Source organism: Mus musculus, chromosome 8, assembly GCF_000001635.26.
Source record: "Mus musculus strain C57BL/6J chromosome 8, GRCm38.p6 C57BL/6J".
In the NCBI taxonomy this organism is placed as follows: domain Eukaryota; kingdom Metazoa; phylum Chordata; class Mammalia; order Rodentia; family Muridae; genus Mus; species Mus musculus.
Genome location: NC_000074.6, coordinates 104,601,915 through 104,615,333, shown reverse-complemented (window position 1 = coordinate 104,615,333; position 13,419 = coordinate 104,601,915). Strand labels below are relative to the sequence as shown.

The window sequence follows — 13,419 nt, the reverse complement described above, 5'->3', positions numbered from 1 at the left end:
ATGTATCAGCCAGTTTTCCAAATGGGAGGCCCCGAGCTGCTGGGAGCCTTCCCTTATACCTTTATCTTCTTTCACCACCCCAGTGATTGTGTGTCGCTGCAACGTGGAAGGCCAATGTATGCGCAAGGTGGGTCGCATGAAGGGAATGCCCACGAAACTGTCAGCGGTGGGTGTCCTCTTGGGCACCCTGGCAGCGATAGGTAATGGAGGTTTTATGTCTTTATTCTGGCAGATTTGCTCTTTGGTGATTATTTTCTTTGCTGGTTCTAGTTTAAGGCTGTAAAGTGTCTTTCCCTTGGGGGTCCATGCAACAACTCACTGGCTCTCCTATGAACTCCCCAATCTGACCTCAGAGAAAATGTGCGTGAGGGAGAGGAGAGAGGAGTGTGAGACAATTGGCCTTAACCTCTTTGACCAGACCTTTAAATATGTATATAATATGTACATATTATATATATATATAATGTAATATAATACATATTATATATGATACATATTACATAGTTATTTTTATATGTATATGTATATACATATTTTTTTAACAGCGTATCAGTAAGTTGCCCCCAGCTGACCCAAAATTCACTGTAGCCTAGTCAGGCCTTGAGTTTAGCATCTTTCTGCCTCAGCTTTCTGAGAAAGGGGACTTAAGAGGACTTGGGAGGCTGGGATATCCTTTGATCTCGGTAAGGTCAAAGCAGAACAGATTTATCAGACACTAAGATTCGTTCTCAGCACAGCTTGGAGACATTGTCTAGAAAATGTCATATAGAGCCAACAACACGGTCTAGAGGTTTAGTGAGGTGCCCTTCTGCTCATCCTCTCTAAGGGCTTACCCACTCTTCTCACACTCAGGCTTCATTCTCATTCTTGTGTTCACGCACCTGGCCCTGGCAAGGAAGGACCTGGATCAGCCAGCAGACAGCGTGCCTCTGAAGGCAGCGGTGTGAATGATCCAAGCAGCCCCAGCTGGGAGGTTGGCCCCAGCTCCCTCTGAACTCACTGAGAAAGGACCCAGTACCCAAGATGCACTGGGGACCAAGACAGAGTAAAAGCCCTTCACCTTGTTGGAGTGAAGACATTATCACAGGCATGTCCCCAAAGCCTGAGCACCTACTTTATGGGATGACCATGGGAACACTCCAAATGGCAGCTCTTTGTCCAATAAAGGCTCAGAGAGCTAGACTGGACCCTGTAAAGAATGTCTAGACTGTGTCTTCACATCCACATGTACATATGTGAGCACATCTGCCCCGTCTACTGACATACAAAATAGATCGGCAGGATGGGTAGGCTCCCTTGTGAGAAAGGACACAACATCTGGGGTGTTGGTAAGAACTTGGGGTCAATGTAATGTGGGTCTCCAAGAGGCTACCAGCCACAAACCCTAGGGTAACTACAAAGGTAAGATAAGGGACTGTCTTTTCAGGAGGCATTCTGTGTGTTCAGGACATCTCTGTGCCATGAGAGCACACTGTCTTGTGAATGTGTATCCTCCATTCATGTGTGCACTCACTCAGACCTCCATTCATGGGTGCACACACTCAGACTCTGTGCATGAGCCACCTACATTCAGGATGTGCAGAGGTCTCTCAGCCTCAGGGAGAATGCTGAGGGCCTCTTGAGGCAGGGACAGGAGAGCTAAAGCTGGCAATGGTTCCTTCTGTCCCAGTGCAGGCTCCACCCCACTCTGGGTCTCACCCACAGGAGCACGTGGGCACATGTATGGAAATTTGAAGGAGGGTATCACTCACACAGACACTTTTGGGGTGAAGCAGGAGGCTGCAATGGTTTACCCCAGAGCTGCCTCAGCCCCAGGTGCAGGATTAAGGGATGTCCCCAGTGGCCTAACCAACACCTCCAGACTGATCTATGACATCCGTTTCTAGACTGATCCGAGGTAGTCCACAAACCTCTTCCTAATGATCCCTGGGGAGTTAGGGAGAGACTTGCTGTCCCAGGAACCAAGGGTTGATGGTGATAAATCATGGGGAGGAGGGAAAACAGCACCGGTGGGGCCCAGCCCTATTTTTAGGATATAATCTCTCTGGTGCTGGCAGTTGCTATGAGATAGGAGCCAAGCCCAGGCAAGAAGACAGGGCGGGCATCCTGGCTGGCCTGGAGGAGAGACTGCAGATGGACTCAGAAACCAACACCTCACACCTGCACTGGAGATCCCATTGGCCATCCCAAGGAGAACCTTCCCCACCCAGCTCCATTCTCTGCTTAAGTTACACCTGTCCAGCAGTCTTCAACATGCAAAAGGTCCTTTTGGAAGTAACATCTCCTCATCTCTCTATCAGCCTGCTAGGACTGGATTTTTGTCCCCATATTCTTCAGGTAAATGATCTCAAAGATCGGAGAGGTTAAGGAACCAGATAACTGGTAGAACCAGAGTGCAAGACACACCTTTGTGGCTGAGGCCTATGCTGCCCCTGAGAAGTGTCCTCGTCCTTCCTCAAGATCCCCCAGCAGTACCTTAGAGATCACTCAACTAGATCCTTCTGGTAAAACTGGGAAGGCAGACTGAAAAGAGGAGGGTTCATGCAGCATGCAGGCTGGAATCTTCCTGTTCGCTGGCTTCTTGTTATGGATGGATCTGAGCAGCTGGGTGGATAAGCGTAAAGATGGGAAGGCAGGAATGAGTAGTTGAATGGATCGCTGGATAGATGGATGGTGGGTTGGTGAGTAGATAGATGGGAAACCAACAAAGGAAAGGATGAGTGATGGGAACTCAGAGCCAATGGTGACATCTGTCCCAACTGGACAACTCCTTCATAGAACTTCCTGGATCAGGTAGAGGGTGACCACTATAGTCTCAACAGATTCAAACTCTCTGGGCATCTGTAGACACAAAACTTTTCTGTTATGCATAGCTTGACTCTAGACAAGAAGGGAGGATCCTGTAGGGTCACAGCATGCCTTACTCACAGGAGAAAAACATGTAGGGAGAGAGTCGGTGAGTGCCTAAAAGGATTCCTATGAGTGACATCACACAGCAGGCAGAGTCCATGATGCACTATAGTAAGACAAGGTGTGCTCCTGTGCTCCTGTGCTCCTGTGTGTGTGTGTGTGTGAGAGAGAGAGAGAGGGGGGTGGGCTGTGTGATCAGTATGAGTTGAAGAACACCCCACCATGCCTGGCTCACCCTTGCTTGTGTATCTCCAGACACATCGCTTCCTCCCTCTGAGCCTCAGTTTACCAGTTTATAAAATGAGGTTTCAGAGAGAACTACATTACGTAATTTCAAAATACGTTTGGCAGAGCCAGGCATGCTGTAGGAATATGTATGGCTTTCCCCAGATCTACATGAATGTCTGCAGTCCCACAGTCACTGTCTATAGAGGCACTTGAGGCCCAAGCTTTGGAGAAGTACGGAGAGAGGACCAGATCCAGCACCCATTGGCGTTGTGGGGTCACTGGAGTAAGCTATCGCTGGTTCTGTGATGTAAGGGGTGTCACAGAGGTCTGACTAAGCTGGAGAGGGGAGGGTCTATGCAGTAGGGGGCTAAGCTACCAGCTCTCCCAGGCCCCTTTCAGAAGTGTAGGGCCAGATCAAAGGGAGCCAGCACTGAGGCCCAGGAGTCCGGCTTGAAAAGAATGTAAACACTGAGATATTTTTAAACTTTTTCCAGCCTCAGTGATAGAGCTCTTGAAGCTAGAGGCCCCAAGGTCAATCCAGATCTCACCCCCAAAGAATGAAATAATCTTAGGACCCCAGAGACCCATACACATCTGCACGTACCCCAGAGCTCTAGCTTGGGCCTCGGGGAAGAAAGTTCTTCACACAGTCTCACTTCCAGACCATCTTGCTGCTGTGGGAAGACCTTTCTAGTTTGTACTGTGGGAACCTCAGAGGGGAGACTAAGCTTGGGAGCCTTTGATGGCCCTGCCACTCTATCAAGGCCCATGGCACGTGTGAGCCTGTGAGTGTGTAAGTGTGGGCATGGTCTTTTAGGTGTGGTCCGAGAATGTGTCAAAATATGCAAGGAACCCATATCTTATCCCTTCTCTTCCCTTAGCATCCCCAGCTGCCTCCCTGGAACCCTGGGGGTTGGTGGATAACTTGAAGGACAGAAGGCAGGCCTGAGGGTCAAGGGGGAAGGGTCATCTGAGGATGAGACGATGACACAGCAAGAGACTGGGGAAGAGATGTGGAGTAGGACAGGTTGCTGGTCTGTGCTGAGAGAGTTATAGAGACTACTGATGAGAGGACTTAGGGACTTGGATGTCTTAATTATGATCAGGTGTCACAGCAACTCAGAAATGAGGGAACAAGGCTTCCTGGATCTCCCCCATTTCCATGTCCCAACTATAGTGACCATGTGTTCCATGACTACAGACTCTTCCCTCAGAGCCATGTGGTCCTTACATTCTTGCAGGAGTGTTACAGGAGACTCATGCAGAGGTAAAAACGTGATGTACATCTTTACCCTGTGGTCATAAATGAGGAACTCCTCCATGTGAGACACAGGGATCCTAGACTATCTGAATCCCCACAGGCTAGAGTGGGTGTTGTCAAACACGTTCAGAAGCTAAACCGAGTTTTCATTAAAAGGGACCCTAGCCCAAGGAGATGACCCAGCTAGCGGTCACTCCGACCTTATCGAATGCTGTGCCACTTTGTCCCGAGAGAGGCAGCATGCAGCGCTAGGGCACACAGCTCCCCTGTGGAGGCTGAGGCACACAGTGTGGCTTCAGCTGCCTGATCCTCCTCTAGAGCCGTGGGAGCTGAGACCGAAGCTGGCGGCACTTTACCACATGTGGAGACTTTGGGCATGGGGCAACAGGCAGCTGGGTGCAGTTGGTGCTGGTGATGAAGGGACTGAGGAGATGCCCTGTGTGTCCCCTCACCAAGCTATGCTATTCTTGGTCACTTGGTGATGGCAGCAAGGACAGAGATAGTGACCAGTGGGAGAGAGTCATGAGCACAGGTCCCTTATCTGACACGTTCCCTGGAAACTTGGCAGGGGCAGCCCGGCTTGGGAGGCCCAGGCGGAGGGGGAGCAGGTGGTCACACATGATGGATGGGGGCTGGGTTCTCTGCAGCAGCTGCCTCTCCTACAGCAAAGCAAAGTCTCTCAGAACTGACTGGGACTTTCCAATGGGATTTGTTTCTATGTAATCTTCGTTCCATACCCATCCTACCCAGAGCTAGCCTCCTTGGTCCCCATCACAGAGACTTTGCCTCTTCGGAGGACAGGTTTGCTAGCTCAGTGAGGGGATTGCCTCCAGAGAACAGCTCTGGCCTGGGTGCCATGGTCTTGCCTGCTTCCTAGCTGTGAGACCTTTCTTAGGAAAGGCATTTGAGTTTGGGGTTGGAGCGGGCGTTGTTTGTTTATTTGTTGAGACAAGGTCTCATTTATTCCGGGCTGGTCTCACATTCTCAACGAAGCAGAGAATGACGACCTTAAATTTCTAATTTTCCTTCCTCTGTCTTCTAACAGGTGGGATTACAGGTCTGTGTTACCATGCCCAGGTTATTCACTGCTGGGGATGGAACCCAGGACTCTCTGTACAGCAGGCAAACACTCACCAACAGAGTGATACCTCTCTTTGAGTCTGAGTTTCAGCTTCCTCATCCCTTTCCTGGGTTGCTATGTGGATGGCAGCATCAAACAGTTGGGAAAGAAAGTTAGATGTGCAACTTGTATAGGTGTGCGTGTGTGTGTGTGTGTGTGTGTGTGTGTGTGTGTGTGTGTGTGTGTATACATGCATATGTGCTCATGTGTGTGGACTGGGATGGAGAGAGGAAGTCTATGGGCCCCCACCTTTGGAAACTCCCACCCATGGATTTTCCATTGGCACGTCCGCACCCTCTCCCCCAAAATAGGCCCTGCAAGCCGAGGGCGACAGTGCCCAGACTGAGGGGGCTTTTTTTAGCCGCCCTTTGGTTGTCAGCTCTTGAGCAGCTGCTATTTCCAGCCCCAACGCCTAGGGGAGTAGGGCCAAGTGGACTGAGGCTCACTCCCTGGCTGGCTTTCTGACAGTATCCCCAGGAGGCCAGCCTGGCTTGTTGATACCCTGCCCTACAGCAAGATGTTTGCGGGCAGAGGGCTCAGCATCCACCTCCAGAAAGCTGCAGATATTGCAAAACCCAATCACATTTACGGAGCTCATCCCAAGGACCACGCCCATTCTCCATCCAGAGGAGAACACCTGTGATGCTCGCTGAGATGGTACAAAAGGGTAGACACCTAGTTGGCTTTAAATGAGGTGCTGGTGGGCAGCTACTAATATTGTTGTTACTATAGCTACAGCCACTCTAGTTTTTGTTACGGTAACTTTCTAAGAGTCAAGTTTTCTTCCAGTGTTTTGTTTGTTTTTGTTTTTGAGATAAGAGAGACTTGCTTTCTCTGGGGTTTTGAACTCTTAACTGGTCCACCTTAGTCTCCCAGCGATGTGATTCCATCATTCCAGCCATTTATCATCATGCCCAGCTTCCTTCTGGTCTTTCTGTCTGAGCACCTTTCCTTGAGGGACTCGGGACATAACTTCCTTCTCTGTAGAAATGTACACATCTATTAGTAGTAAGGGGACCCATGGGGTGCCCTGCATGTCTATGAACTGCCCGTCCTCTATAAATACTTCTGGGGTCCATAACTCATTGGTTATGAAGCACTTGCCCTCTAGAAGTTCATTTGAGTGTGCTCGCAATCTCTGTCGCCTCCTCTAATACCATTAGACACTGTCCCCAAAGCATCCCAACACCCTAAATTCTGAAAGTCAAATTCTAAGTGCTAACTCTCCAAATGGCCTCTGGATTACAGAATCTTATAACTAGATTAAAGGGGGGGAGCTACACAGAAGAATTTCTAACTGTTCAAGTGCATAAGACATTGGACATCAAGGACGAATAAGATGTCCTAAGATCTCTGGCCGTGGTGTGCTTGGACATAGAGGTATAGAGTGTGTTGGGGTAATAGGCTGTAAGGATTCTGGGAAGGGGCTAGGGCAGGGAAAGAAAAGGAGTGTGGCTGAGCCAGGCCTTTCTCTTCTAGTCGGGGTCATTTCCCAGTAGGGCAGCAAGATCACTTGGGGCTAAGGCCACATGATCCAGTATGTCCCAAGTGGTTACTGCACAAGGTGAGACTTCCTTGTTACCCGAAGGATAAAAATAGGTCCCAGGTGATGGCCTGCAATCCATGCCCAGAACCACCAGGGCTATTTTGGTGACAGGCACTGGGCCAGGCTAGGACCTTGGTCAAGAGGCACTGGGCTGGAAGTGGCATCCTCAGCTTGTGGGCACACTGCCCTTTGGGGACTTCTAAGTAGGAATGGGAGAGTGGTGCCATGTGCCATCAGTAGGTAGGGACTCTAACCCTGGTGCAGAGACATGGCTTCAGCCAAGCCATATGGTATCTTAGAGTTCCCACCTCCTTCTCAAACAATATGAAGCTCCAATCCCTGCTTTTAGAATGGCTGAAAGAATCGGTGAGGTCAATAGATAGCGCTCTATAGATGTGTCAGTCCAGAGCCCAGTGCTCAGAGACAGAGAGGGCAAGGGGCTTGCCTGAGTGGCCCAGCAACAGAAAGGGCTCCACTCCTCCACTTCTGAAGGAGTGGGAACCAGGCACAAAGCACACTACTAAAAATGCATGTGGGGATTTTCCAGGAACAACTCCATCCAACCAGAGAATTCTGTTCCCAACCCTGCTGCCCTAAACCCAGGCTAAGGAAACCCTCCAGCCCATTCTGGTTCTGACAAGCTTCAGTTCCTTGTCTACTAAGCCCAGGTTAAGGTGCCTCATGCCATATTCTCTAGCTTTGTATGCTGGGGCCTAAGAGGCTCAAAACTGCTGGCTGCCCCTGAAGGACCTGGCACAGATTAGGACTGAGCATGGCACAGAGCAACACTGAGCACACACAGTTGGTCTTCTCCTGAAACCTATAACATCACAGCCTTCCCTTTTTTCCTTCATTCAACATGTATTAGAACTGTTCCTAGATGCAAGCCCTGGCTTCGGGTGAGCATTGATAAACTGGCATGCTGGATGCAGACTTGGGAACAGCTGGTACTTGACTTGGCTCAGGATTGGAGTATTGAGAAAGGTAACTAGAGGGCTGGAGAGATGTCTCAGCAATTAAGAGCACTGATTGCTCTTCCAGAGGTTCTGAGTTCAATTCCCAGCAACCACATGGTGGCTCACAACCTTCTGTAATGGGATTGGATGCTCTCGTCTAGTGTGTCTGAAAACGGCTACAGTGTACTTACATAAAATAAATAAACAAATCTTAGCAAGGGGGAAGGGTAGGTGAACAAGCTAGGAAATGTCTCAGAGAAGCTCAAAGACTAAGACTACGATTTCCTCAAGGCTGTAACTTGGGTCTTCGGTGGCCTGGCTAGAGAGGCTCAGGAGAGAGTGAACTGAACCTAATTATACACTGACTCAGACTTGAACCTTGATCTCTCCCAAGCCCAGACCTCTTCCCTCCCCATCTACCCCTTGCAGGATTAGAGCCCAAACAGAGATCCTTTAGGGGAGAACCAGGCTGGACAAGTGGAATCCCCAAATACAGGTGTTAGAGGAACTGCCAGGGCTGTAGCTCTGCTCTTAGCAAGGTGACTTTTCACCCACAAAATTCACTATCTACCTACATAGGCTCCTAAAGAGCTTCAGGACACCTAGCTCCAATAGCTGCAAAGTTCTTGCTGGGTCCCCATTGGACCATGCCTCCACCTGCCTCTGCCACTCTGTTTCAACTTAAGCCTCAGCCCCTTCCAGCTTTGGCCATCATCTCCACAGTGAGGAGGGGCCTCACGGCCAATCCCTGAGGCCGGCGCCAAGGTTTATGAGCCAGTGCAGAAGTCTCTGAGAGCCATATGGGTGGAAAAAGTTACCCGGGTCTAAATCAGCCAGCCTTAGAATGATCTCATCCCCTTCCCAAGATAGTCTCACTCCCCTCCCCCACTGCTAGCCTGGCCAATGGGGTAAGCCACGAGGGAGCTGGTGGAGGAGAAAGCAGGAGGGACTGGAGGATTTCAACTTGGGGTCGCACTGAATATTCTGTTGATCTCCCATCGAGCTACTTATTTATAATATCTTCCATAAAGTTCAGCAGTCGTCATGGTTGCTTTTCACAGTCACATTTAAAGCCTGCTGAAACGGCTGTTTCAGGGTCTGTGTCTTGTGCTGGGTGAAGCCACGTCAACACTGTTCCTCTCTTACAAACACCAATGCCATGACCATTTTTGTTCAAATCCCTTGCCTGTCCCTCCCTCTATCCCTCCCTTCCTCCCTCCCTCTGAATAAATGTTCACAGGTGTTGGGTAGAAGAGCAAGCCTCACTGTGTGCCTAAGGGGTTCTGGACTCATCTCCAAGTCAGAGATGCCAGACCCAGGGACAAGATGAGGGGACTGAATCAGAGACCAGGCAATACCATGGGATCAGTAAAGAGAGGCAGACCCAGGTCTCCTGGCCCCTCTTGCTTGCTGGAGGCACACAGTCCCTGGCTTGCACATGCTCTCCTAGACTGAAAGGCCCAGCTGGCTGGGGATACAGAGAAAATCCATCCACAGGATCCCTGACCATTGCCTAGAGTTGTATCTCTATAGCTCCTGCTCCACATACAGACAGAGGTTCTCGCCTTGAGGCAGATCTCTCCTTTTCCTTCCAGTTCACACCTTGCTACCTTAAAGTTTTTACTTCTGTTGCTTCTGTGGACTCACACCTCACACCTTCCCGTGGATCATTTGGGCAGCTGGTAAGGCCCATTCCTATTAGAAGAATATGCATTCAGTACAGCTGCATGGATATGAGGAAGAAACTTGCAGAGCCAAGCACCAGGATTTGAAGCTCAGCTCTACCTTACTGCATCTGTGAGCTTGGCCACTGCATTCATCTATCCAGCTTCAGTTTTTCTGAGTATAAAATGGGATAGCAACATTCCTTCCAGGGGTTGTGTGAGGGTTAAATAAGATACCACATAGTTTGGGGGTTGTTCTGTGTTGGTTTTGAGAGAGGGTCTCAGGATAGCTTATGCTGGCCTCAAACTCAATATATAGCTTAGGATGGCTTTGAACTCCTGATCCTCCTGCTTCTGTCTCCCAAGTGTTGGCATTATAGATCTGTGCCGTGATTGCTTTTTGTTTTTGTTTATTTGTTTGTTTGCTTGCTTGCTTTTGAGAGTTTCAATACATATCCCAGGCTAGCCTGGAACTCACAAACCACAAACCTCTTGCTTCAACCTCCCAAGTACAAGCTGAGGTGGATGAGGATGGAGGCACACCTAGCTTAAAGAAGATTATATGTGTAAAGTGTTCCACACAGCATCTAATCAGAACATACAGAAATGTAGCCAGGTTTATTATTTTAAATGGTCATAAATTGAGCCCCTGTGATAGTCCTTCCCTGAATGAAAACAGATCAGAGCAGCTGAAGCAGTAGGAGATGTGAAGGGTGAGTGGAGTCAGATTGCGCTTAGCCCCACAGGTCAGGAAGGGACTGAGATGTTTTCCTCACTTAGAATCAGGAAAGAGTGGTAGATACCTCTGAGGGCTTTTTCATTGTTAATAAAAGGAATTTCCAGACGAGTGGGGCTGTGATGCTGCTCTAATCTCAGCTTTTGAGATAGATAGGAGAATCAGAAGTTGGAGGTCAACTTCAGCTACATAGCAAGCTTGAGGGCCAGCTTGGGCGACATAAGATTCTATTTCAAAGCAGCAACAACAACAAAGAAAACAGCATTAAAATAAAAGACCTGATGAATGTATCTCCACGGGAGAATGCTTTGTAGGCTTTGTAATCCCAGCAATCGGGAGGCAGAGGCAGGCAGATTTCTGAGTTCGAGGCCAGCCTGGTCTACAAAGTAAGTTCCAGGACAGCCAGGGCTACACAGAGAAACCCTGTCTCAAACAAAAACAAAAAAAACAAAAAAACAGCTACAGTGTACTTACATATTTAAAGAACAACAAAACACACAAAGTAAGTCCCTATGGTCCCTAAGAATCAAGAGAAGGGGAATTCCAGTAATGGAGCCAACCCCTAAGCCCAGCAACTGGGAGGGCTAAAGAAAGACGATGGAAAGTTTACAGCCATCCTGAGCTATATAGCAAAACCTGTCTCAAACAAAAAGAGGAAAAGGTTAATTAGACCCCAGCAATGGACAAGGGGATGGGAAAGAAGTTGAGATTATCATATAAATCACAATAAGAAGCAAAAGGCAGAAGACTCTAGTCTCTATCCCCAGAGTGGCCAGAAGAACAGCACAATTTTTGAGGAAATGTGATTTTATCTTATTGAGAAAGGTCAAAATCTTCCTCTTTTTTTCAATTCTTTCATCCTACCATTTTGCTTATCTACCTATCTACTTGTCTACCATCTATCTATTATCTATTTATCACCTATCTGCTATCAATCTCATCTATCTATCTACCTATCTATCTACCTATCTATAATAGGTAGACAGATGCTGGGGATTGTACCCATGGCCTCATAAGTGTTAGGCAAGTGCCCTACCACTCAGCTACATCCCCAGCCTCCCCCACAACAGTATACATCATGCCAGATGCCGGGCTGACCCCACGGTTACCCAGGGTAAAGCCAGACCAGAATCCTGATGCTGCAAAGAAAGTAGACAGACAGATGAGATGGGAGACACTTGGAGAGATGAAATAGGACCATTCAGAGCTAAAAATAGAAGGGGTTGCTTGGGAGAGAGGCCTAGAAAGTCAGGGAGTCTTCCAGATAAGCTGTAAATCTAGCAGGATCAGGCTGAGAGATCTGGGTAAGCCAAGAGAAGGTAGAGAGTGCCAGGTGTCTCAGTCAGGGAGAACAGAAGCCCACAGCCTTTATAACATTCTAACAACACTCCTCATGACTGTGGCAGAGAGGGAGGCCCGACTACGAAAGAGGATTCTGAGCTCTCAACCAAAGGCTCATGAAGGGGACAGAGGAGCAACAGGTCAGATTTGACCTGTATGGTAGTTGCATCTGACTGCAGGGGCAGCTTCCATTTGGGGCACAGAAGTGATTTGTACTATTCTTAAAGCTGGGACAAGAGGAGTGCAGAAATTGCAGAGAGGCCGGCAGTCTGTGGCACTGGCCATAAAGGGCAGAATAAAAAAGGAGTTTGTTAGATTTACTGCGGAGTTCACAGAGGAAAACAAGAACGCTGAAGACAACTCGCCGAAGTGGCAGCCACTTTACACGGCCTACCACCTCCTGCTCTGGCAAGCCTGGACGGCCTCGGCACAAGACAGAGCCTTTACCTTAGTCCCCACTTAACCTCAGCCCCAAAGGTGCCCAGAGTCCCGTGAGTCTTCCTGAAGGTATACCAGGCTGCACTCCAGGGAAACTCCGCTCTAATTGGAGTTTCAGGACTCAGAATCTCATCAGCTCAGGACAACCTTCCTCAATCCAGCTTCTGCAGGCACCAGCGCAGCTGAATGGCGACATCTAGAGGCAGTGTCTGTGTCTGCTATCGCCTCATAACCAAAGCTGATGGCTCCCTACCCCAGGACCCTTCCTATCCCAGTACCCGCATCAATTAGTGATCCAGCCACCAGGTGGGGCTCAAGACACCCCATTCTCCCATTCTTCCATGCTCCAGCCCTATTTGGGGGCAGCAAAATCCTAAGTAAACTTTGCATCCTCTTCTCTGGGTGAGGGTGGCGGCCCCACCACCTCGCCCACCCGCCACGTTGCTTTGTTTCAGAAAGCCCTCTTCTCACGGGACCAAAGTCTGCTCCTGTCTCACCATCTAGACCCATGCGAGATTATAATTCAACCCTTGCCTCTTCTGCTGTGGAGCTTCTTGTAGCTAATTGGCTACTTCCGTCCATCCGTATCTGAGTTCTGATACCAGATCCTCACGGACAAACTACTCTCTTCTTTTTTGCTTCCCCACCACAGCTGGCTGTTTTCCTCCTATTCTCCAACCTCCTCTTTTTGCGGATCCTTCTCTTTTCCTGGGTGTCTATTCAGCCATCTTTCCTAACTCATTTCACAACCAGTTTTCACATCCCTGGGGTGGAACAGGAGTGAGTGTATGGGAGGGGCAGGAGGTACTTATCGGGCATCTGAGCATGACCTTGAACTCTTAATCCTTGAGTCTCCACAACACCATGCCCAGATTATCCTGCACAATCCTTTTCTGTCCTGACAGGTCACTTGCCCAGATGTTCACATTTAGGAAGCCTGTCTCCACATCCCTAGGACTATCCCACTGTCACTGCCTCAGAAGCCTGGTCTCCAGAGTCGACTGGTGTAGTCCCCCCTCCCTCAGCCTGAAACCTGCTTGCTCAGGGGTGGAGCTTCCCGCTCAATCGTTCTGCCACGCCCACTGCTGGAATCTGCCGCTTTGCTGTTCGGAGCCGTGCACGAGGTCACCCAGCTATTGGATTCCAAGATTAATTGGCGGGAATCGGGCCCCTTCCCCTGCTTCATAACTGCGTGCGGAACAGTAAAATTGAGCTTTGA

General features: G+C 49.2%; 1 protein-coding gene across 4 annotated transcripts in view, besides 1 other annotated feature; it reads left to right on the top strand.

The window, feature by feature from the left end:
* The window catches only part of Cdh16 (cadherin 16), a 22,482-nt gene extending 9,063 nt beyond the window's left edge, over positions 1 to 13,419 (top strand). For 2 of the 4 annotated variants that reach the window (NM_001252627.1, NM_007663.3), the window contains 2 exons: positions 84 to 200; positions 853 to 1,196. In NM_001252627.1, the coding sequence (NP_001239556.1) occupies positions 84 to 200; positions 853 to 947 (212 nt within the window). In that variant the 3' untranslated portion in view covers positions 948 to 1,196. Of the gene's footprint in view, positions 1 to 83; positions 201 to 852; positions 1,197 to 13,105 lie in introns of those variants that run through there. The other 2 variants (NM_001252628.1, XM_006530629.1) reach the window with 2 other exon arrangements.
* Positions 2,720 to 6,897: an enhancer, noted in NCBI's record as "VISTA enhancer mm1666". NCBI's record gives its function as "enhancer in: heart[7/9]" and the evidence as "EXISTENCE:transgenic organism evidence [ECO:0001131][PMID:17130149]".